Genomic DNA, 23487 nt, shown 5'->3' with positions numbered 1-23487 from the left:
CAGCGAAACAAAATTCGTTACATTTCACTTCCATTTCGCTGTCCATAAAACTTAAAACACAAGACGAAACATGAACTATCGCGGTTCGCCGAATGTTTCGCAACAGAAATGTGCTACAGGCAAAACAATGAGTGTTATTCTGCCGTCATAAGAAAGGCCCTAACTAATACCATACTGTAAGCTATACCTACTTATAAAATAGCTTGTTGGAATATGAAAAAACTTTCTTGTTACGACGGCGAAGATGTAGCCGGGGGGGGGGGGGTGGATCAACCCAGGGTTTCATTGCACACGAGCTAGATCCCGCCCTGTTTGTGGTGACAGATAGTAAACAATAATTAAATTTAATATGTACAATAACGAATTTTTAAAACGCTTTAGTTTACTATATTATTATATTATTTATTATTTCTGAATAATAATTTTTGGATAGAGTGTACCACACATTAATTGACAGCAAAAGAGCTATACATTCACTCCTTTAAAGTGTTCACACCTATAATCAATCATCCTGTTTATTAAGTTTAAAAAATTGGAAGGCCGATAATTATATTAAGAAAATATTTGTTATTCCAAAAGCTTTATCGTATAATAGCTGATTCCGCAAACGTTGTTTTGCAAAAAAGAATTTATATTTTAATTTACAAATAAAAAATACGCGTTGATCGTAGAGGAGTGAAAATTTATGGTTGTATGTATTCTTGTATGCTGTATCATAAAAAAATAAAAACAAAAAATTTCGTTAAAAAAATAAAAAAAATTTTTAAGTGTGAACAACCTTTATCACTTAGGGGTATAGAAAATAGATAGTAGCCGATTCTCAGACCTACTGAATACGCATATCAAATTTGGTAAAAATCAGTCAAGCCGTTTCAGAGGAGTTCAAGTTCGAACACCGTGACACGAGAATATTATATATTAGATTTTGCCGGAAAGACTATGTATATATACATAGATCTTCAATCGGAGATTTCTTTTTAAAAGCTATTAAAAACACTATTGTTATGTTACAATACATGTGTTTAAATAAGGGTCGATTTTGGGACTCTATTTCTAATGAAGAGCGATACCCGTTGAACCAATGATATGTTAGAACTAATTTGTGGGATTCTTTCTAGGTCTTGTAGAGTGAGGAACCATTACGTCATCGTCAACGGCGCATCTAACAGGGGAATCCCACGCCAGATTTATATTTACTACTAGCACTACAATACTTCTCACCTTGTTCTCATAGTTTTTAAAAATTGGTATAAATATAGGCCAAGTTTCATCAGTATACTTTAAGTTCACGGACCCCTCCGTTCCGTGAACTCAATTCCGATGAAGCTGTAAGAGCCGCAAGGCTAACAGCACCAACATTATACGAGACAATAGACAATAGAATCAGTATACACACTTCTACTTTGGAGTACATGTCCTTACCTACAAGACCTAGGTAGAATATCATAAACTTTATCATCATCAGATTTCACTCGCGTTGTTGACATTGATAATATTTATACCATAATTCAAACAGCTTAATCGCCAAAGAGAACTCCAAGAAATACATATATCTTGCCTAGCTTGCGCATTACTCTGCAATAAGCCGGATCTGTAAATAAAATATTATTATTCCATGTTTACATTTGTTAAGATTGTACTGTTTTAGTTCTTCGTATGGAAATTTGCATAGAAATTCGTAAAGTTAGTAAAATAATTTGACACGGAGCAGAGGCCGAATACAAAACAATTTATATGTAAATTTCCGCTGTAACTGGGACACGAAGAATTCACATAAAATTTAAAATATTCTTGTTAAAAAGAAACTACAAAAATAAATTGACACGGTAATGTCACAATGAATTTTTTTTCATAAATTTAAAAATAATAGCAAGCTATTAACTTTCCGCTAATGCATAGACGCAATTTTTTTTAATTTATCACTCAACACAATAAAATAATACGGTACAGTCTCTATTGAATGTTTTTTTTTAATAAATCTAGAAATAATAGCAAGCTATTAGCATTCCGCTTAATTTTTAAATTATCACTACATATCTGGGACCCACAAAATACAAATAAAATTTAAAATATTTTATATTTATGTTTATTATATAAACTGTCGTGCATAAATATAAAATTTGAATAAATTTTACGAAAGTAATTCAAAAATGAAATAACACGTATAATAACAATACAATAAGAGCTTAATTAAGTGTTTTTAATACATCACGAAATAATAAGCAAGCTATTCGCTTTCGGCCATAATTAATACATAGATATAATTTTTAAATATTCTTACTTCATGTGTAATTGTTTATTTATAAATATTATTCAGTTTAACTGGACGACAAAAAATTAATATAAAATTATTAATTCTTGGACAAAAAAGTAACTACAAAAATTTATATTTTTTAATAAGTTGAGAATTAATACCAAGCTATTAACTTTTGGCCAGTGCATAGATACTTTTTTTTAAATATTAACTTTTACGATCAAGCAATTGAGCGTAATACTAAACTGCACACCTAAGTCAAAGTTAAAATTACGTTGAAACATCAAACCAATGCACTATCTGAAGACAGTTTAACTCTCACGAAGTTTATGATTCCGTTCGTTGTCGACTACTCAAAGCTTATTGGAATTAAGCCCGTACTTCGAGATAATCGATTCCGACCAAAGCTCTTAATCGGAAAGCAGTTGCAGATTCGAACTCGAAACAGACATTTCAGATAGCGACGAAACATTTATACACTTACAAATTTCCTTAACAATAGTAAATTTAATCAACAACTTTCACTGGAATTCAAAAGTAATTTGTAAAAAAAAATTGATAACGTCAATATTGTTATACAAATAATCAAACAATGTTTCTGTATACAATCACCACTTAAACAGTAATAAAAATGATGTTTATGTGTATTTAGGTATGAGGTGATATACTATCATGTAAAAATCCTATTACTGTGTAAAAGATTTTTTACTGTTTGAGAATGAATTGTTTTATTAATGATTTTCATAAAAATTAATTATAAATAAAACCGTCTGACTATATTGTGGATTCGTCTTAGATCAGAGTCCGTTTGGGACACTCGCAGTTTTAAGATGAAAATGGCGATGAGAACGGGGGAGCTCAAATTGATTCTGGTATCTAGCAAAAATATAAATAAGTAAATAAATAAATTATTAAAATATAACGACAGTTATAAATGACTAATGTCATTGTGTTGATGATTTCAAAAATACCAATAAGATAACCTTTTTTTAACTTTTACAGATTAATGCTTCAATCATTTCTGAATGGGAATGACTGAACAAGTTAAAAAAAAGGATTCAAAATATTTCCTGGCTGTTAACTATATCTTACTAGAATCCAACCACAGCAACAACTGCAAATGTCTCGCTATAATCTCGCGAAATATAAATACGCGCCATAGAGTTCGTTACAACTGTAAAAGCCGTTAAGGCAACACCGAACATCTCTGAATGTAATCAAAACAGTTAAGAGTAGTCATCGGGCTATTAAGATATTATATTTCATGTCTCGGAGTAAGCAGATACATTATTGTGTAATTCACAATAATTCTCCCATTATTATATTTGTGTTATATGATTGAATACAACAATGCATAATAAACAAAAATGAAAAAAATGTTTTTATTCACGATAAGACAAATGTATTGAAAAATATTACTTTTTACTTCTTCTTAACATGGTTTTCTCATATTTTTTAAAATAATTGTAATGATGATTATCTATTACACTTCAGCGTTTCATTCATAGTTTATTGATATTTATTAAAACTTATTTTATGTGTTTGTGTTTAAAATATAGGTACCAGTATTGCTATTTTATTATAGTTTTTTATTAATTTAATTGAAAATAAAATTTACGATGCCAAAGATGTTTAAAATAAACTTAATTTTTTAACCACTGATAAAATTTGTTTTACTTAAGGCTTAAACACATCAATGTGTTTCTGAACGTTAATTCACATGTAGACATCAACAGACGTTTTTAGTTCAGTTGGCACTTGTCAAAAATGTCAGCCAACAAGGAAAGTAGCCTTGTTCAGGGCTATATTGAATTAAATAAATTTTGCCAAAGCGGGGATTATGATAGAGCGTTAAAAGCAGCGGGCAAAAGTAAGAACTACATATTCTATCTTATACTTGTTAAAATTTATTAGCCCAAACTATAATATCTCGCATATAAGAACTGCCATTATTGGTTACTCCCTGAATTATACGTAATGTATTACTGAAATATGATAAGGTGACGGAATTAAATATGTAATGTTTCCCCTTTCTTAAACATTAAACGAAATAATTGCTGTAATGACTGTATGTCTATAGAAAAACAAAATTCTACCACACCAAATACATCGTTTTACACTTGGTTATTCTCAAGAAATGTTCTTTAATTATGTCGATAGGGCTAAAGAATATTGACAACGAAATTTCCGAATTATTTATCTAAGATTAAATAAACGAGATAAGCAATGTTTAGTAAACATGTAATAGGTTAGGGAAAGCAGTATGTGCAAATCATTTGACATGACATATTTATTACTTTCTGTATTCTAATATGTATTGAAATGAAAGCATACAAAGATTAAAAGTGATCATACAAACTAAATTTATCACATAAAATGTAATGATTCATTATAAATTAGTATAAAAGATAATATTTAATTTAAATCGGCAAAATATTCTGACTGAAATAAGTTGTATGAGTGGAACCATTAAAAAACTTATCACTTATTCTACATTAATATAATGCTAATGAAAAAGTTTTTATATATTATCACTTTAACAGTGACTAGACAAGACTCACTGGTAGTGAATTCATATGAAGAGGAGGTAGAAGTTGTGAGAGTGCCTTACACTTCTATATCATAAAAACTCTATAACTTGTTAAAGATATAGGCCAGTCAAAAGCAGTCAGCCCATATGTGGGCTTCAAAAGCAACTTGGCTAGATGATGTCAATTTTAGTTAGGCATTGAGATAAGTCTGATTAGGCCAGTGTATAGCAAGGAGGCTTCTCTGAACCAGCAATGTGTGAGGTCAGATCCAGATAGAATCTATGAAATACTAAGACGTAATAGGCTATGACTGAAAGACTGAAATAATTGTATGTAATATAAATAATACCAATTAAATTTCTTTACAAAAATTAAGAAATTCCATAACATAGGTTTATTTTCCAGTTTTACAGATTGCCCCAAATGAACAGAAGGCATTCCACTGTAAGATAATCTGCTTCATCCATCTCCACAACTTCAAGGAGGCATTGGCAGTTCTTAGCAACCCCAAAAATGCAGCGCTGGCCAGTGACTTGCACTTTGAGAAGGCCTATGCTCAATATCGGCTCAATTGCCCCAAGGAGGCATTGCAGACAGTGGACAATGCTCCCGAGATGACCCAAGCTTTAAAAGAATTAAGGTTAGTTTTATATCACCTGATGTGTAAAATATTATGCTGCTAGGCAGTTTAGGCTTTGAGCAGCTTCATCAAAATTAAGCTCACAGGAACAGAGGTCCATAATGTAAAAATTTATTCTGGCTGATTGAATCGATGTTTGCGCAAAGGGGGAGTCTGTGTAGGTGTATAGTGTAGTTAATGGAGTGTAATGTAGCTTTGTAAAGTGGGAACTTTTTGGTGGAAGTGAGGGACATTGTCCTCTCCCAACTACTCCCCCCTTGACATGCACAAGTATGAAAGTGATCAATGTGTGTTGCATTGTACCCGATGGGGGCATTCGATATAATATAAAAATCATAGTATATATGGGGAGGGGATTTCTTTTTAAATTCCTCTCAAAAAATTAAGTTTACAGTAGTTACATATGATAACATCTGACATGTTATCCTATTATTGAATATATGTGAACCCAATTTATTAATCACATGAAAATATAAGTAATTCTATATTAAAAGATGTTTGCTGTGTTTAATTTTAGTCAATGATGTCTGAAACGAAGGTTATGCTTTCATGACATTGAAAGCGAAGCAGTATTAAAGTGGAATAAATTAAATAAATGATAAATTCTCAAAGACTTTTTTCTTATTTCAAGGGCTCAAATCTTGTACCGTCTGGAACAGTATCAAGACTGCTACAACCTGTATCGTGACATAGTCAAGAACACTACTGATGAATATGAAGATGAAAGAAAAGCGAACATGTCAGCAGTTGTTGCCAACTTAGCTGCTTTGAACCCAGTAAGTCGTACAATTCTAAACATGAGAAGTGCAAATAGTTTATGTAAATTTAAACCTATCGATTTATGGGACAGCCTGTATAGATATTAGTTTAACGACAATCTCACAATAAGTTGTTTTATTTGTTCCAGACTGCGGAGCTGCCCCAATTTGAGGAGACCACATATGAACTGTCCTACAATGCTGGCAGTACTCTAGCAATGCGAGGGAAGTACAATGAAGCTGTGCCAGTGCTGAAGCAAGCGGAGCAGGCCTGTATCGAGAGCGTGGTTGACGACGGCGGCACTGAAGAAGAAGCGAAGGAAGAAGCAGCCATCATCAGGTTAGAAAACAGAATTTACTTTATCCTTTTATAACAATAGTTGCAATATAATTTTGTCAAAGGTCTTTGGCCAATGTGTTTAGCCTGCTATAGTCAACCTTTGTATCCGAGACATGGTCATTTATGACGAACTTTATAAGAAAGATCAAAGTCATTCAAAGAACAAGGAAAAGAGTTCAAATTCAAAATGAGGAGGTCTGCAGAAGAATCATGATTACTGTGGTAGCTCAGAGAATTGCTTGTCTATAGTGGCAGTGGGCAGAGCTCATCACTCACGCAATCAATGGCCATTGGGGCCAAAATGTTTTAGTTTGAACACTAGCAGGCAGACATTGCGTGGATAGGCCCCACACTAGGTGGACCAAGGGCATAGTCCAGGGTGGAGGGAGGCACTAGATGCAAGCAGCGCAAGATCAGTCATCATGGCGATCTTTGAGACAGGCTAAAAAGAAGAGTAATTTACTCGGACTCTGCATGATTATAAATTTTCCTAAAGTTAACATTACATTTAGAATTTTAATATTCTCGGAATGATAATGATTGTTAGCATAGTTGATATATGCCCTAAAATTTAAAATAATTGATTTAATTATTTTCTTTATTATTATATGCACTACCTACAGGTCCTTGAAAGATTATTTTTGACTCTCAATAAGTTATATATATATATATATATATATATATATTATCTCTGGTAATTACTGTATTATTAAACACTGGACCTGAAACAATTAACAATAAAATTGTTAATAAATATAACTTTTGTACATAGTGTTTTTTTTTAATATGCTATATGCTGATAACGATACTGATGGTTTTAAACGTTTGTCGCTAGATGGCGTGATATTAAATAAGCTTTATTAATTTTTATCTTAAACTCACTATGTATCTTCCAGAGTGCAACATGCATACTGTCTCCAGCAGATGGGACGGGAGAAGGAAGCCGCTAATATTTACCAGAATGTCCTCAAGGAGAAACCAAGTGATCAAGCCCTGGTTGCTATAGCCAGCAATAACCTGGTTGTTGTCAATAGGTAAATAAACAAAATACCATTTAGTAATAAAGAAATGAGTGGTGAGCAGATAAATGCTACCTATTTTTTCCAATACGGAAAACTAATTTGAAATTCCTATCATTTGATGTACTATAAAACGATGCCATAAAAATTCACAATATAATTACATTATTAAAATCTTGAAACATTATTGAAGTCAATATTAAAATCATTATTAACATAGTGATTAAAATCATCTTTAAAGTAATTATTAATTTCATTACTGAAGTCGTTACTAAAATCTTTCTTAAAGCTGTTTTAAGTCATTATTAAAATCATGCTTAAAGCCATTACAAAAATCATTATTAACATAATTATTAAAATCATCGAAGTAATTATTATAATCATTATTAAAGTTGTTATCAAAATCTTAATTTTCTATTAAAACATTACGTAAATTAATCACACAGAAATACGTATTATTTATTTTTCTTTTAGTGGACTTTAGCAGGCCAATAATTTCAGATACAATATCTGTTAGTACAGTTTAGTTAAACTTATAAGCATTTTAACGGAAGCCACTTTTGACAGATCTTATAGGACATCTATGAGAGAGGACATTGGAATGCGATAGGCCTATAACTTCTGGCACTATAAAGTCCATATGGAGAGATTATTAATAATAATTAATTTCTTTTACTATTTTATCATTACGTTATTTCTTATTTTTGACACCATTGGCTTGTTAGAATGTACCATACATTAATTTATCACCTTGAATACCATATCATAAATTAATCACCTTGTATATGGAACTCATATATGTTGTGTTTTATACAGGGATAGCAATGTGTTCGATTCCCGCAAGCGGATGAAAGCGGCCGCAGCTGAAGGTCTGGAGCACAAGCTGAACTCCAGGCAACGTGCCTCTATCGTCTACAACCAGGCCATCCTCGCCATATACTCTAACCAGGTACAAAAAAATTACATTCATCATCGATAACTGCTAGTTTGAAACAGAGAGTAGCAGTGGTAGCTCAGTTGTAGATGACTGTGACTTGTGAACATATGTCAGGGGTTGGATTGTTAGGATACAGTCATATATATAATTCCCACTTCATGCATTAATTAAATAAGATTGTCACTGATCACAAACATGTTTCTAGAACATGAACAGCAACAACCTCTGCATACCATAACTTTATGGCCAAATACGAACGTTATTTTTGTTTATGGTTTTATATCACCCATATATCTCTTAGAGGGAGGTGTATGTGTTGCAGTGGTCTATAGGCTGAAGTGATGATTGTAGCTTGAAGAATTGCTCATCTGAATTGGTAGCGAGTGAGGCAAATCGTGCCGCTGAATGACGTTGGGGTAACATTAGGCGCCATTTGCACCACTTGTTACATGTATTTGTTGTGACTGGGGTTGCTCGATATTTTATTATTTATTTTTCTTGTGCTTTGTGAAGATATGCTACTTGTAATGTTAAAGTGTATACTAACCTATTTGTATTTAAATTAAAAAAATATGTACTGTGTATTACACTCAGTACATATTAATATTAAATAGTTATTGTAATAATTCAATGTGTATAATAATACTATTTAATAGCCATTGGATTGTAGTAACTATTCTAAAAATTTGGTGGAAATATTTTTCTTATTTATTACGATTTACATACTAGAGACTTTTGGCTATTTGTAAATAATACGTAGATAGACCATTTGAGAATTTTATGACTTAAAAAATATAGTATTTCGGATTTATTTTCTTTTTTAAATACACCAATACCTCACTTTGCGTCATTTCGTTTTGCGTTTTTTTCGAAGTTGCGTCGCTGCTTAATTAGTACTAACTTTCACTGTGCGTCGTTAGATTTTCGAAGTTGCGTTGTTTTGGGTTCGAGTCTTAAATTTTTTTTTTTATTTTCTTTTTTTTTTCTAAAAGATGGCAACACTTTTGTTTATAATTGCGCCATGCCATCAAAACTCGGGAATTCCCTTTCTAACTTAAAATCAACGCAATTTTAATACTTCTTAAAGTTCCAATTGCGTAATGTGTTGTAATGTAGTGTGTTGGGCTTTTTTAAAAAGAGAATAATGAATTTATATAAATTTTTACGTGTTGTTTCTGGTTACAAAAAAGGTAAATGTTATTTAATTTTATTTTTTTTTAATGTTTACTTTGTTCAATTTTCTTTTTAAAAAGTAGCATTTTCGTGACCCTGGAACCTATCTTTAATCTTTACATAGTTTGCTATAGAAAATATTAAATCACGTTGCGGCGTTTCATTTGCGTCGTGTTTTTTTGGAACGTAACCACGACACAAAGTAAGTTATTGGTGTATGCAGTTTACATTTTTTTTATGTTTACAAATAGATTTGTTAAAAAAAATCAGATATTTTTTAAAGAATGTTGCCATTGTGTTTTCCTTCCAGCCGGACTTCTGCAAGCAATGTTGTGTCAAGTTGAGCCGAGATCTTGGCCAGGAGCGACGGGCTGCTCTCGTGGAAGCTTCCTCTCTGGTTAAGGAAGGCAAGCGTCCTCAGGCTGTGGCCTTGCTGCTCAAACATGGTGGTCTACTTACCCTGGCTGCAGCTCAGGTGCTTCTGGCGCAGGTAATCAAAGGTTTCCTCACTTTTTTTCATGCTTTGTTGACTCCTATTATATATTTTCCTACCATATTTATATATATTTCTAAAACTACTAAAAAAAAGGTAAATTATATATAACTACAGTAATTTTCATTGCCGAGTTCCAATCAAACATAATAGTTTGCGAGAACATACACAAGTCGTATTTGTGACTTTTCAATTGTGAACTTGTGTTCAGACAGCGGTTTCAACACTTTGGACTGAAAATGGAATAAAGTTGTTACAAATAATAGTCATTGATCTTCTAAAAATATCTGCCTGCACTGATAGGTGGAATCAAACCAACATTTTATTTCTTCTCCAACGAGACTAAATAAATTTTCTTGGACCCTCACTTACTAAATGCAAACCCAATATGTTTTGGTCATATCAATGTAGACCCTCATAGTTTTCTTAGGACCCCGAGGATTCAACAGGATCACTGCTCTGACAAAAATTGTTATATCGACAAATATTTGGTACACTAGATTTTTAGCTCTACTATGTGGTAATAAGGTTGATTTTGCAACAAAGTTACTTCAACAAAATTACAAGTTTTTTTATGAATAAATCAATAGTGAAAGAAGTATATACATTATTTTTGATGACATTGTTTTGTGTAGTAAAGTATTTCGATTGACATCTTCGAAAATATAAAAAGCTTTAGGGAGCAAGCTTAAAAGGAGGATTCGTGGACTAACGAAGTTCGAAGGTGTATCACTTAGGTAATCACTTTTGTGTCTAAAAGTCATTCTTCTCACGTACTCTCTCTTTTTCTCTCTCTTACTCTCTGTCCCTAATCGTTCTCCTATAAATAGATCCAGCACTCCCAGTGCATGATTGTAAACAAATGTAGCAGAAGTTTTATGACGCAATCTTGGATGTTTCATGTTCCAGGGCGATAGGAAAGCTGCGGTGAAGCTGCTAGAAGAGTGTGAGTACAGGTACAGGGCGGGTGTGGTGGCGACGTTGTGCACGCTGCTGTGCGCGGACGGTGACCACGAGCGAGCCTCAGATATGTTCCTGCAGGTCCACGAGCACTACAAGAATGACGAGGTGAGATGGACATACTCTCATATTTATTCTGCATTTTTTATCTTTGTCTAGATTCTTTGATAGACTTCGTATTATCAAAGGTTATAAGCTTGTCAAAGTACAGTATAAAAAAATATTTTTCATAGATTTTTATCAATAATTATTTTTTTTTAATTTACTAAAACATCTCGTCCAAAATACGTCAATACCTGGAGACGAAAGTTTTTGACCAATATGTGTTGTCAGTGATGAAATACGGATCCGAAACTTGGTCGTTTACGACAGACTTCATAAGGAGATTCAGGTCACCTAGAGAGCACTGGATAGGGCCATGCTTGAAGCGAGTGAAGTTTCTCTGCGAGATCTAATCAGATATGAGGATATCCGCAGTAAAACCAAGGTTACCTATTTAGTTCGAAGAATTGTTCATCTGAAGTGGCAGTGGATGGAGCACATTGCTCATGTAGCCGACGGCTGTTGGACTCAAAAGATTCTCGAGTGGCGACCACGAGCCGGTAGACGCGACGTGGGTAGATTCCCCACAAGGGGGGCCGACGATATAGTTAAGGTCACGGGAAGTAGTTCGATACGGGCAGCGCTGGATGGGTCACCTTTGAGAGAAGCTTATTCCTTGCAGTGGGCGACGAGCGGCCCCACTAGGTGGACTTACATAAACAAGACTACATATATATATTCTCCTGTCGCTTTATTGAATCAAACGTGGCAATGTGAAGATACTTAGTGTAAACCTCTTTCTTTTTCTTTTTTTTACCTCTAAGTTCATGGGCTCCACTAGAAGTCTTAGGATATACCTTTGGGTTACATAATTTAAAAAGATACAATAAAGCCTTTGAGGCCTATTTTCATAATAATTTATGAGATTAATATTTTATTTTACACCATAATACACTTCTAATTACCTTCCCAATGTTTTTTTGGTCTTGTTTTAGTTTGTGTTGTATTCTTTCCAGCATAAAGCAGAAAGTCTTATAAGACAATAGGTATGAGCATAAAGGAGCCCACTGTTACGTATCATGACCGTAATAGGAACGTATCAACTTAAAACATATTCTTTGTACAGAAATGTATGAGACTACACTCATGTACATACAGTGCACGAAACGGTAACAAAACGTCGACGAAAACATTTTGCTCTAGCTAATTCGTTTCGTGACCATTAATATAGCATGTTGTGATCTCTGCAGAACTCCCCTGCGTTGCGCGGCGTGTGGCGGGCCGCGGCGGAGGTGCACCAGCGCGCCGGACGCGTGGCGGCGGCGGCAGCGGCCCACGAGCGCTCCGCCCCCGACGATAACCGAAGCCGCGCGCGCCTTGTTAAGCTGCTTGCGCCTTCAGACCCGGCAAGAGCGCGCGCTCTCGCAGCTGACCTGCCGCCCATACTGCGACAGGTATCCACTACTATCACCACTTCATTCATACTATGACAGCAACGAACACGTTACTCCCTAATTGGTTTACTCTTCTTATTGACCGAAATATCATCAGTTCAACAGTGGATATCTTCGGTTAACATATCCATTTGCCAAATTGCCATTCAAACTGCAAACGGTACCTACCTCAAAACTTCCAATGGACACATGAAGTCCATACTACTATGGAGAGAGAAAGAGAAAAAGGATTCCTCTGCCATCACCACCCCATCTCATCACTCCTTTCACTTGTCAAGTTGATTTGCACCTACCTGCAACTGATTAGGGTGGAAGGATTTCTTCTACAATCACCATCCCGTTGGCACACCTGACACGCAACCTACCTTCTTATTACCACTGATATTCATTACTATGTAGCAGTGTGCAGACAAGGGATGATGAGTTTCCTCTGCTATCATCACCCCTGGTTGATGAGGTGTATTTTTGTCACGAGTTGTATTTTTATTTGTTGTATTTATCATTTCTCTGTCACTATTTTTCAAATAAGGTATTTAGATATACCACATAAATAGTAAGCAACCAATATAATAAAAGAACACTGTGAAAATAAATAAAATGTATGGAGGATAACTAAAATATATGGGTCACTAAAATATAGAAGTCACTAAAATATAAGGGTTACTGAAATATACGAATCCCTGAAATATACGAGTCATGTTTCTATAAATATTGTGATGACTTAGTACAAAGGTGAAAATCTTATATTGATATGGCAGGGACAAATCGACATCGAGGCGCTGGAGTCATCCAAGTGGATGATGGGAGCCAAGGTCGTGAAGAAAACTGTTCAGAGCAAGCAGGAACAGTCGCCGGGGTGAGTCTTAGCACTCTCTATATCCTATATGAATGTACTTACCGTGTTTTATGTTTACAGTGTCCATAGATGGCGCTAGTAATCATTGTAAGGTGATTATTAGATACGGGTTGTACGAAAGGGTTCTGTATAAGTATTTTAATCTTCACCTAAAGAGACGTGTAATTATACAACATATGTGGGTGTTGTAATGCTTGATGATTCAACTACAATTTTGTCTGTGGTCTGGTATAGACATTATAGATGGCGCTAGTAGTGTTAATAAACTGTTACAGAACCCGGCGATAAATATTGCAAACCGAACTTGGAAAGTGACAATCGGCTAATTTCGGCTTCGTAGAGCGTTATCTCTGTCGCACGAAATACACACAGTCCGATAACTATTAGGAGCTGTTACAACAAGTATCATTTGCATCTTTTGATAATTATTTTCATTATTTGTATAAAATATACCAATTTTACTATAATTGGTGGCTTTAGGTCGGGGTAAAATAAAATAAAAAATAAAAAACATGTTAATATTATCTGTACATAATAAACACCATTATACCTATTGTTAAAATGAGACATTGTAATAAAGATAATAATAATTCTAATTCTCAGTTACTTTCATTTAAGTATCTTTGCTTTTAAACAATAGGTGTCTCTTTCCGAAGGTAAACGAGATATCCTCAGTAGAGTTTTTTAAGAAGAAAGTGTCTTCATCTTTGGCGACAGTTCCTAATACAACACGTTTTAAAGAGATCCAAAAGCTCCGGCTGTTAAAGCGACAACGGTCTCTTTCTTGCCGTCATTACGTCGTTATATATACCAAAACAAATATTCATCAATCTTCTATGTATGTGTGTATACAAATTATTCTGCCCACTAAGAAGACACTTTTATTTTCATATCTACAATAAATCATGAGTAAAATTCTTTTGGAAAAAAATTGAAAAATCGCAAGAAAAATACTAAAATCACAAGTCAAATTAGTAAAAGATTTTACGTTAATCGAAACAAAAAAGAAATCCAATGATAATTTAAAATTTAATTAATGAAATAATCACTTTGAAATGTTCTTTCATTTCACTGCATCAAGTTAATAACTTTTGATAGTATGAACTCTATCAAAAAATATTGTTCACCTAGTTCAGGAATAAAAATGTAGTCTTTAATTTAAATGCGGTAGCATTATAGTATATATCATTCATCTTTCAGAACGCCCGGCTCTGAATTGGGACAGAAGAAGAAACAGAAGAGGAAACGTAAGACCAAGCTGCCGCCCAATGCTGATCTATCCAGGCCCCCGGATCCGGAGAGGTATAGTAACTTACATTATATATGTATATATTTATTCGAGTAATTAGATGTAATTACTCGAATAAAGTCGGAATGTTATTTATTCACATTAACTGACTTTGATATTTTTGGCCAAATATCACTTTCGTTGATTTTAATTTATATTGATTTCCTTTCGACTGTAGACTGGAATCCCTTTTGTGACCCTACAACTAGCGTACGCACAAAGGAGTAACATAACCATAAATCAGCCAATCAGAAAGCCGTGCGACAGTGACAGATAGCTACCGACAGCTATAAGAAAGAGAGAGCCAGCAGTCTGTTGCAACGCTTGGATATTACACTAGAATGAAGCCGTACCTAATATATGTAAACTATTATTGATCGCAGATGGTTGCCTAAATACGAGCGAACGGCGTACCGGAAGAGGCGTGGCGTGCGCCGTGACGTCATCAAGGGCAGTCAGGGCATGACCACAACTGCCGTCGACCAGTAGTGAGTATAAACATATACAAACTTCAGTATTTATTTATTTATATAAATTACTTAATTAAAAATAATACTTAATTATATGTTATTTATATATTTATACTTTAGCATACACCAAAATACCATTAAAGATACATTTAAAAGGAAATGTGACAACAAATAGATATTTAAAAGTTAGACAAATACATATATATGTTACACGTTTCGAAAAGGTACATATATTTCGCAATGTTGCCAGTGATGATATACGGATCCGATATGTGGTCGCTTATGATGGTCATCATAAGAAAGCTGATGGTTACCCAAAGTGTAATGGAGAGAGCTGTGTTTGGAGTTTAGTTGCGAGATTGAATCAGAAATAAGATCCTCAGAAGAACCGATGTCACTCGAAGAATTGTATGTCCTAAGTGGCAGTAGGCGGAGACATCGCTCTTGCAACAGACGGTCATTGCGACCGAAAGGTTCTCAAATAGCGACCACAAGCCGGCAGACGATATATCGGTCCCCTTTCTAAGTAGTCCGACGTCTCGTGACATATAAGCAAGTTTGTAAAAAAATTCCTCGAAGCTTCATCAGAAATAAACTTTTGTTTTCTTCAGCGACATGAGCAAGCAGGCCACGAGTGCGACGGCAGCGTCGGCAGCTCGCAGCCCCCGCGTAGACCAGAAACCTGTCGACAGCCACCAGAACACCGCCTGGCAACGCAAGCAGCAGCAGAAGAAGAAAGGCAAAGGTCGCAAATGGTAGCACCTTACCTTCAATACATGTTTTTAGATAAAGTGAAGTTTTATTTTTAACGCAACTCAATATATGTGCACATATATATATATATACGTATACACTTTTTTGTAGATCTGTTTATAAATGATTAGTCAGCCAGTAATAATATGATTATCTGTAAGGAGTTTACTGGAAACAAATTAGAAGAAAAAAAAACATGTTAAGCTTTCTATTTTTAAAATAGAGCGTAATAAACCAAATAAAGCACTGAATTTTACTAAACTTTGGATCAGTACTAAAAGTTTGAAATTACTATCAAATTTTATTGTAAATGACATCATTTTTTTTTGTTACATAAAATAGATTGTCAATGAAGCCGTTAAAATATGAGAAATGAATATTAAAAATGGCTAGCACCGAGAAGTGAGGTATACAATCCCCTTTGTATGGCTTTTGTAGATATAATATCGATAATCTGATTCCTAACATCCTGTATATAAGTATTATGAAACACTCACTTCGAACTACGCTGATAGATGGCGCTAGTAGTCGATTGCCACGCGATATAGTTTGACATCAGGTAATAGAGCCACGTGTCCGACGAAATTATAAAAGGTAGAAACAAAAGCAAAACCCAAAAATATTTAAATATATGCATAATATATAAATTGAGTAATGAGAATCAAAGGCATCTCAACTACTCACTCAGTACACTTCAGCAACACTGACCAGACATGCGCGCTAGCCGCGAGTTCTGCTGGGTCGCGCTGGGTTTGTGTCCTCGAGGGCTGGCTGGGTGAGCCCCGCTGTTACGGGTACTGATACGGGTTCGGAAACTCGAATCTAGTAAATTTTATAAAGTTCACGGACCCCTCCGTTCCGTGAACTCGTTTCCGATGAAGCTGTAAAAGCCGCAAGGCTAACAGCACAAACTTCACACGAGACAATAGACAATAGAATCAAAGGCACGACAAATATCGTACGAAGTTTCTAAAACTTGATAGATGGCGTTCAAATTGACGCTAATAGATAACACTGGGTGTCAATAATCAAGATATTTTAATGAAATAAATTCGATGTTGATAATGATAAATAAGTTCATTAATAATTAATATCCCATCTGAAGTTGTACTGCGCCTCAGGTATAAAAGAGAGACTGGACTGAGGGGGGGAACTAATAATATATACAAATAAACAACTTGTTCAGATTATTCTTCGTTAACTTACATCACATGGATTGTGATATACGATATGTACGAAAGATATTACTGTATATACACTACTATTTTTACTAATTACTTTAAATTACTCGTTACTTAAGTGCCGCCGAAACCACTGTACCATAGGTATGGACGAGACGGAACAGGGGGAACTAAGTGTTTTATCACAGGGTGTTTCATGAATATATAACTTCGAAGCGAGTTTAATAAACTAGATATTGAAAAATAGTTAAATAATTGTTTAATTCCTACTATTTTAATGTTCTGGGTGGCTACCGAAACCGCTGTACCGCGCCTTAAGTAGACACGCGGGGAGACGGAAAGTATCGGCCACTCCTACACATTACATTTACTAATGTACACTTTTTGATTATATCTCAGAGGAAAACAAAGGAGTCTTTATAAATGATTTATTAACAACCTTACGATTATCTCTTCGCATTTCTTCTCTTCGACTTGCCCGGCCTCTGATTTTTCTTCTTATTATTCGGCTTAAAGTTCTTCGTTTTGAAATTGAATGGCTTCTTCTTAGCCGAGCTATTGAAACCGTCCATGTCATTGGAAGACTCGCGTGTGTTCAGTTTGGAGCCTTTCTTTTTGCCACCGAATCCAAACTTCTTGTCTTTCATTGCGCGCTTCTTTGATATTTTGTTTTTGGGATCTTTGCCCTTGTTCTGTACATTGCTATTCTTTCCTTTATTATCATCTAAGAAGTCTAATTCTGTTGATTTTCCTTTCCTCACACGTTTCAACTGTTCGAGCATGTGTTTCTTCTCCGCAGCCTGTTTTAATTTTGTGTCAATCTGAAACAAACATATTTTTTCTTTTATACTGTAGAAACATGCAAAATATTTACTGTGATGTGTAACAGGTTCTTGAATCTTACAAAAAAACCTATGAAGAATTTATTGCTTTTAAATATAAATGTAAAGATGAAAATATTAGTGATTTTTTTAAGATACCTCTTAATCAAAAAATCAAACTTACATTATTTCAATAGGCTATTACAAGCATTATCGAATCATCAATCAATATAAAATTTGGTATCCTCACAGGAAGCTACCACCAGCTCGGAAGGCATGTCTGCTGAGAGCAGGCGAGAAACTCAAGTTTCTCTTTACAAATATAATTTTATAAAAAGTGCGCAACAATAATTAGCTTCCTGAGTTAGCATCAAGAACATTTAACTCACATTAACATCAGTATAGTATTCTTGAATAATATAATTTTTCAATAATTTTTTTTATATAGGTTTAAAATCTCTAGTAGCAGATCTAAAATTGCCTATGACAACTTATACTTTTAAATTAATACTATATTTAAACAAGCATGACACTAAGTTATTTTTAATTAACCATTAGTTAAATATAAATAGTATTAACAAAAGCACAATTGAGAAAACATTCCATTATGGAAGAAACTTCGTTCGTTCCTCCCGTCCAAGGTTGAGGAGTTATGACCATAAACCAGGATCACAAGCAAGAGATGTAGGACATCCACTCATAAAGTACCTAGATCACCTTGTTACATACAGGATGCCTCATACAAATGGTGATGAAACAATGACAACTAACTTAAAGCTAGTCTATTAAATTCTCAAATACCTGAACACGTTTGGCAATTTTCTTCTGTTCTCTGAGTTGGCGAACTTTCTCGGTTCGCGCCTGAGCTGCTTGCTTCGACATCAGGTTCTTGCGGACCTTCTGCATGTGCTCATCTGACTTTGCCATCTCCGCAAAGAAATCGTCAGGCCTGAAAACAAATTTTGCAAAATGCAAATATGTATGATACATAGGAGCACCATAATTACAGATAATACTGAACTTTCTCTTAATGATATGACATTACTTAAATTTAGTTGTTGAAATTTTGCTACTAGCACTGCGAACAGCTGATACCACCCCAAGACTTCCCCACCCTCGTCTCCCTGTGCGCATATTTGAACTTTTAAGTAATTTTGTTTTTGTAAATATTATAATCATTCTTCATTTATTGTAGACCAATGTAATTATAAAATAAATAGCAGTGCCGGAAAGTTCGTTGCACAGAATTTAACAAAATGTTATTGATTGTGTACTTATAAGAGTTTTCACTATTGTTATTAACCTAATTTAAATTCAATATCAATAATTTTAGCATATTAAATAATAAATGAAGTATTACAAAAATTCAGTTTAATTTTATTTCTATACTAATTAACTGGAGTTCCTGTTAAAACAAAACTCATTGAAAATTTAAAGTTAGGTTGAAGTTGAATTCAGAAAGAAAAAAAAATAGAAGAAAACAACAACAAATTATGAAACAAAAATTGTGGCTATTTCAAAGTTAAACTTGTAACACACAAATTAATTATGTGTATTGAACAGATGCCATGGGGTGCAATAAAAACAGGTTCTCAATCTCTTATGAACTGACACTACATTTCACACCACTACATAAAAAGTTTTTTTTTAAATTAAAATAAACTTTTCTTTGTTAGACCACCACAATTTACTTTTGAGTAGACTCAATTATGATAATCTCCAGATTTGTTGATATAAGTAATTTGTAGATAGGGGCACCTACAGACAGGGAGTTTGTTTGTTGAGAGGCAGCAATAAAGTAATGGATTGATGCCCTTTTTAAGAACTAGTTGATAGTTGGCATTTTCAATGTTCGAAAATTTAGAACTTTAACATTTCCAAGTTGTTTTCATTGTTAATATGCTGTATATTTTGCCTTTATTAGACTTTATTTTATTTAGATGTTTTGTTTAAAGTTGTAACTTATTTGAATAATGTATGCACCAGTTTATTGCAATATTTTTTGTACATCTGTTAGTACTTTAAAAATAATAATAATAAAAATGTAATACATAAGAAACTAAAATAAAAAGTGATAGCAAAATATTATCTGCAACTTCATATCAATTTGGGTGACTAAATGATAAAATGATTACTAAATAATAAAAATAGCAGAAAACATATATCACCTCCTAGTTGGCACATTAAGTTCTTTAAGCCTCTTGATACCATCAATGACAGCGGCTTGTGCCTGCCGGTGAAGCAGGTTCTCCCTCTTGAACTCATTTAAAATGGGATCCTGTGCTGGATCATATGTCTGGTGCCCTTTAGTGTTCTCCTTGATGTTTCTGTATTTTTCAAAAAAAATAGTATGATTAATTTAAAAAGGGTGATTGAAGAAATTCTTAAAAAAATATTTCGTATCTAATAGATTCAGGTGTTACCTTGCAGAAGTCTATCTTAACTAAGAAAGGGACTAGCTAGTTCTGCTAAGCAGCAGTAGTCATGCAATAAAGTGTACCGCCCGCCAGCCCGCTGATAAATGTGCATGCAGCAAACAATGCAAAACACAACAAAACTCAGTGTTCAATACTGGTCGGTGTAACATCTCCTGAGGATGCCCCATAGAGAGTTGAAACACATGTAGAGTGAATTAACGGTGGTAGTTCTGTTTCACATTGTTTGCCACACGCACATTTATCAGCTGGCTGGCGGGTGGTGCACTTCATTGCACAACTACTGCTCCATAGCGGAAGTATCTATATATTAGTGCCTTTCTTAATTATTTCATATCTCAAATTTATACTTTTACAAATATTACTTTGACAAATACAAATATATTGTCTTTATGTTGCATGTATTCACCATCAGATTGTCAGATCCATCTCCTAAGGCCAGGTAAGGAGTCCAATTCTGACACCAAGCATATGTAAAATTTATATGTTGTCCCATAAAAATTTCAACAGGAAAATTGTTCTTCTTTTTAATTTTGTGTTGATAGTAAGGTTCAAATGAACATTGATCAACCTACATAATATTTAAATAATTAAAAAATAGTAGTGGTACAAATAATTTCTCCATTGCATATCTTACTTTCTTCTCTGAGCTGTTTCTTCCATCTGCAAAGCGACATCCGGAGCCATTGGTGCTACGGTAGTCACCAGGTCCAATTTTTCTATCCATGGCAGCTTTAATTCAATTTCTTTAAGTTTCGCCTTCAAATCCGCAACATTGTTTACATAGTTTTTAACAGTTTTTTCTATCTCCTCATTTAAGCCCGGCTTTAAAATACCTTTGGCGAAAGCTTCTTGTAACTATGAAAACAAACGACTCGTTAATAAACTATGACTGGTAGATTGTTTTAAGTTACTACTAACATCATGTTAATTTTTAAAGAACACCATACAAAAATAAATATAAAAACACTTAAATAAATACTTTTAAATATAAAATTAATAGATTAATTTAATAGAATCGTTGTTAATACATACTTCCTCATCGGAGTCAACGTCTGTTTCACTATCGTTAATAACAAAGTCGTTCATTATAATTATTTAATTCATACACACAAACTAAATAACCTCTTTAAATTCAAAATGAAAACGTGCGCTGACAGCGTGCAATGTAATACTACCAGCTAAAAAATATATATTTTCGAATGAAAATTTTGTGATTACAATTAAGAACATCTTTAAAATACCAATATATTTGAAAAAATTATTGTTACCTTATAATGTTAAAAATAACATATTATTTTAATAAATGATATATATACGTATATAGATATTTATCAACCGAAAAATTTTGTATAAGTTAAAATTATTGTAGACTTTGTTTTGTTTAAATTCTTGTTTATTAAAATGAATGTACAATAAGTGATGGTAATTTATATTTTAAATATTTTTAGATAAACATTAAATTGTAATTTCTCGTCAGATCCGTAAGAAATTCAAATTCTAGTATTAGAACATTTATAGTATTTAACCTAGATTAGTTGAAACAGTAATTTCCATCTTCAGAAGTACTCAAATATTTTGTTGGATATTTTGCCACTATTACTTACTTAACGGGATATTTTAGTAATTTGGGCTTGTGTTCCTGAAATCTATAACGTCTTAGAAATTGAAGTCGAAAACATTAAAAATTCAAAAATCTTTGTAATTATTTTTATTTTAAAATAATACAAAACATCATTACTGCATGTTACTTTTAATTTAATTTAATCATTAATAAGTTACAAATTTTTTTTTATTTTTCTACTAAAATTAACGCTGAATCCTACAAAAATAATTAGAAAACACAACTTTAAAAAGTACAATTTCTTTAGTTTTATATTTAATAAAATTTATTATTTGTCATGAATATAGGAAATAATACCTCTAACATTAAGAACATACATTTTATTTTAAAATTTCTTCTTTCATTATAAATAGCCTCTTTCTTTATTAAAATTTTATCCTGGTCGCCTGTGCTAAAATTAGTTTATTTCACAAATAAAACTCAAAGTTTTGTTGTATTGGTCGTAGTTCAATAATATTAAACATTGATTTTTGTTGAATATATGGAATCTTAAATTTATAATTAATAATCTTGTTATAGCCAGGATAGCTATCTTATTACATTTACTCATTAAATTAAATTTTTACATTAGTTTAATACTTTAAAGTAAATTTATACTAAGGAAATGTTTACCAAGAAACAAAAATGCAAAATATTTTATCTACAATAATTTTAGTATATTTGTGAACGCATCTATAAAGAGAACAAATTTAAAAGTAAAGACTGTGTTGTTTATGACTTTTATGAGTACAAAAAGAACTCTATGACTTACTCATAGACTAACATTGATAGAAGTTAGTGCATTTATGTCTATGAAAAGAAATAATCAATGCAACTCTTTTTTACTCTAAATAATTTAATCCCTATTAGATTATGCTTTAAATTAACAATTACTTGTATATTAATATTTTTAAAACGTTTCTTATTATACATAAATGATAAAAGTTCTTCTGAAATCAATTATAAAATAAAAGAAGTTATATGACCGGAAGTTCTAGGTATTTAGACATGATCCGTGAAACCCCCCGTTGTTTTGTATCAAGAAAATGCAATGGCCGCCATCTTCGACTCTTGTAAATGTTTTGGTCGTAGATTCAGACTTTGAGGCCTATTTCATATGTGATATGCAATTATTTAACGGGAACAGTTTCGCTACATCATAGTTGTTAATAATTCGTTTAAGCAAAGGTTAGTACTGATTTTGTCAATTATTTTCTTTAAAAGTGTTTACATCTGGTTTTCATAGCATAACTTTTGTGATGTTGTCAGTTTTACTTTGAAAAGTGTATTTTCTTTTTTAAGTATCTTGTATCTCTAAAGAAAAGTTTGCTATTTAATTCATTATTGTTTTATTTAAAATGTTATTTATGTACGAACCTCATTCTAGTAAGTACTTATATTTTTGATCTCTTTGTTGCTAAGCGGAATTAGTTAGCGCAATATGAATATAATAAGAATTATTTCAATACAGTTTTCATT

The 23487-nt window shown here is 33.1% G+C and overlaps 2 protein-coding genes across 2 annotated transcripts; one reads left to right on the top strand and one right to left on the bottom strand.

The window, feature by feature from the left end:
* The first annotated feature begins 4016 nt into the window (after positions 1-4016).
* Srp72 (signal recognition particle 72) lies at positions 4017-15989 on the top strand. The gene is made up of 13 exons (XM_068774311.1): positions 4017-4124; positions 5191-5425; positions 6057-6201; positions 6333-6523; positions 7420-7557; positions 8359-8491; positions 9963-10142; positions 11055-11213; positions 12398-12601; positions 13360-13457; positions 14658-14759; positions 15129-15233; positions 15827-15989. Exons 1-13 carry the CDS (start codon positions 4022-4024, stop codon positions 15972-15974), a joined length of 1941 nt encoding a protein of 646 aa, XP_068630412.1. The 5' UTR covers positions 4017-4021; the 3' UTR covers positions 15975-15989.
* Positions 15990-17573: 1584 nt separating this feature from the next.
* Positions 17574-21575, bottom strand: LOC137931242 (probable rRNA-processing protein EBP2 homolog). Its single transcript, XM_068774666.1, has 5 exons — positions 21441-21575; positions 21043-21263; positions 20139-20297; positions 18772-18919; positions 17574-17970 (listed from the first exon to the last, which is right to left on the bottom strand). Exons 1-5 carry the CDS (start codon positions 21492-21494, stop codon positions 17596-17598), a joined length of 957 nt encoding a protein of 318 aa, XP_068630767.1. The 5' UTR covers positions 21495-21575; the 3' UTR covers positions 17574-17595.
* Positions 21576-23487: the final 1912 nt, after the last annotated feature.

This window comes from Battus philenor, unplaced genomic scaffold (genome assembly GCF_028537555.1).
Source record: "Battus philenor isolate CCGP_79_NKW_IND1 unplaced genomic scaffold, ilBatPhil1.0.hap1 SCAF_7, whole genome shotgun sequence".
In the NCBI taxonomy this organism is placed as follows: domain Eukaryota; kingdom Metazoa; phylum Arthropoda; class Insecta; order Lepidoptera; family Papilionidae; genus Battus; species Battus philenor.
This window is presented reverse-complemented; position numbering and strand designations above follow the sequence as displayed.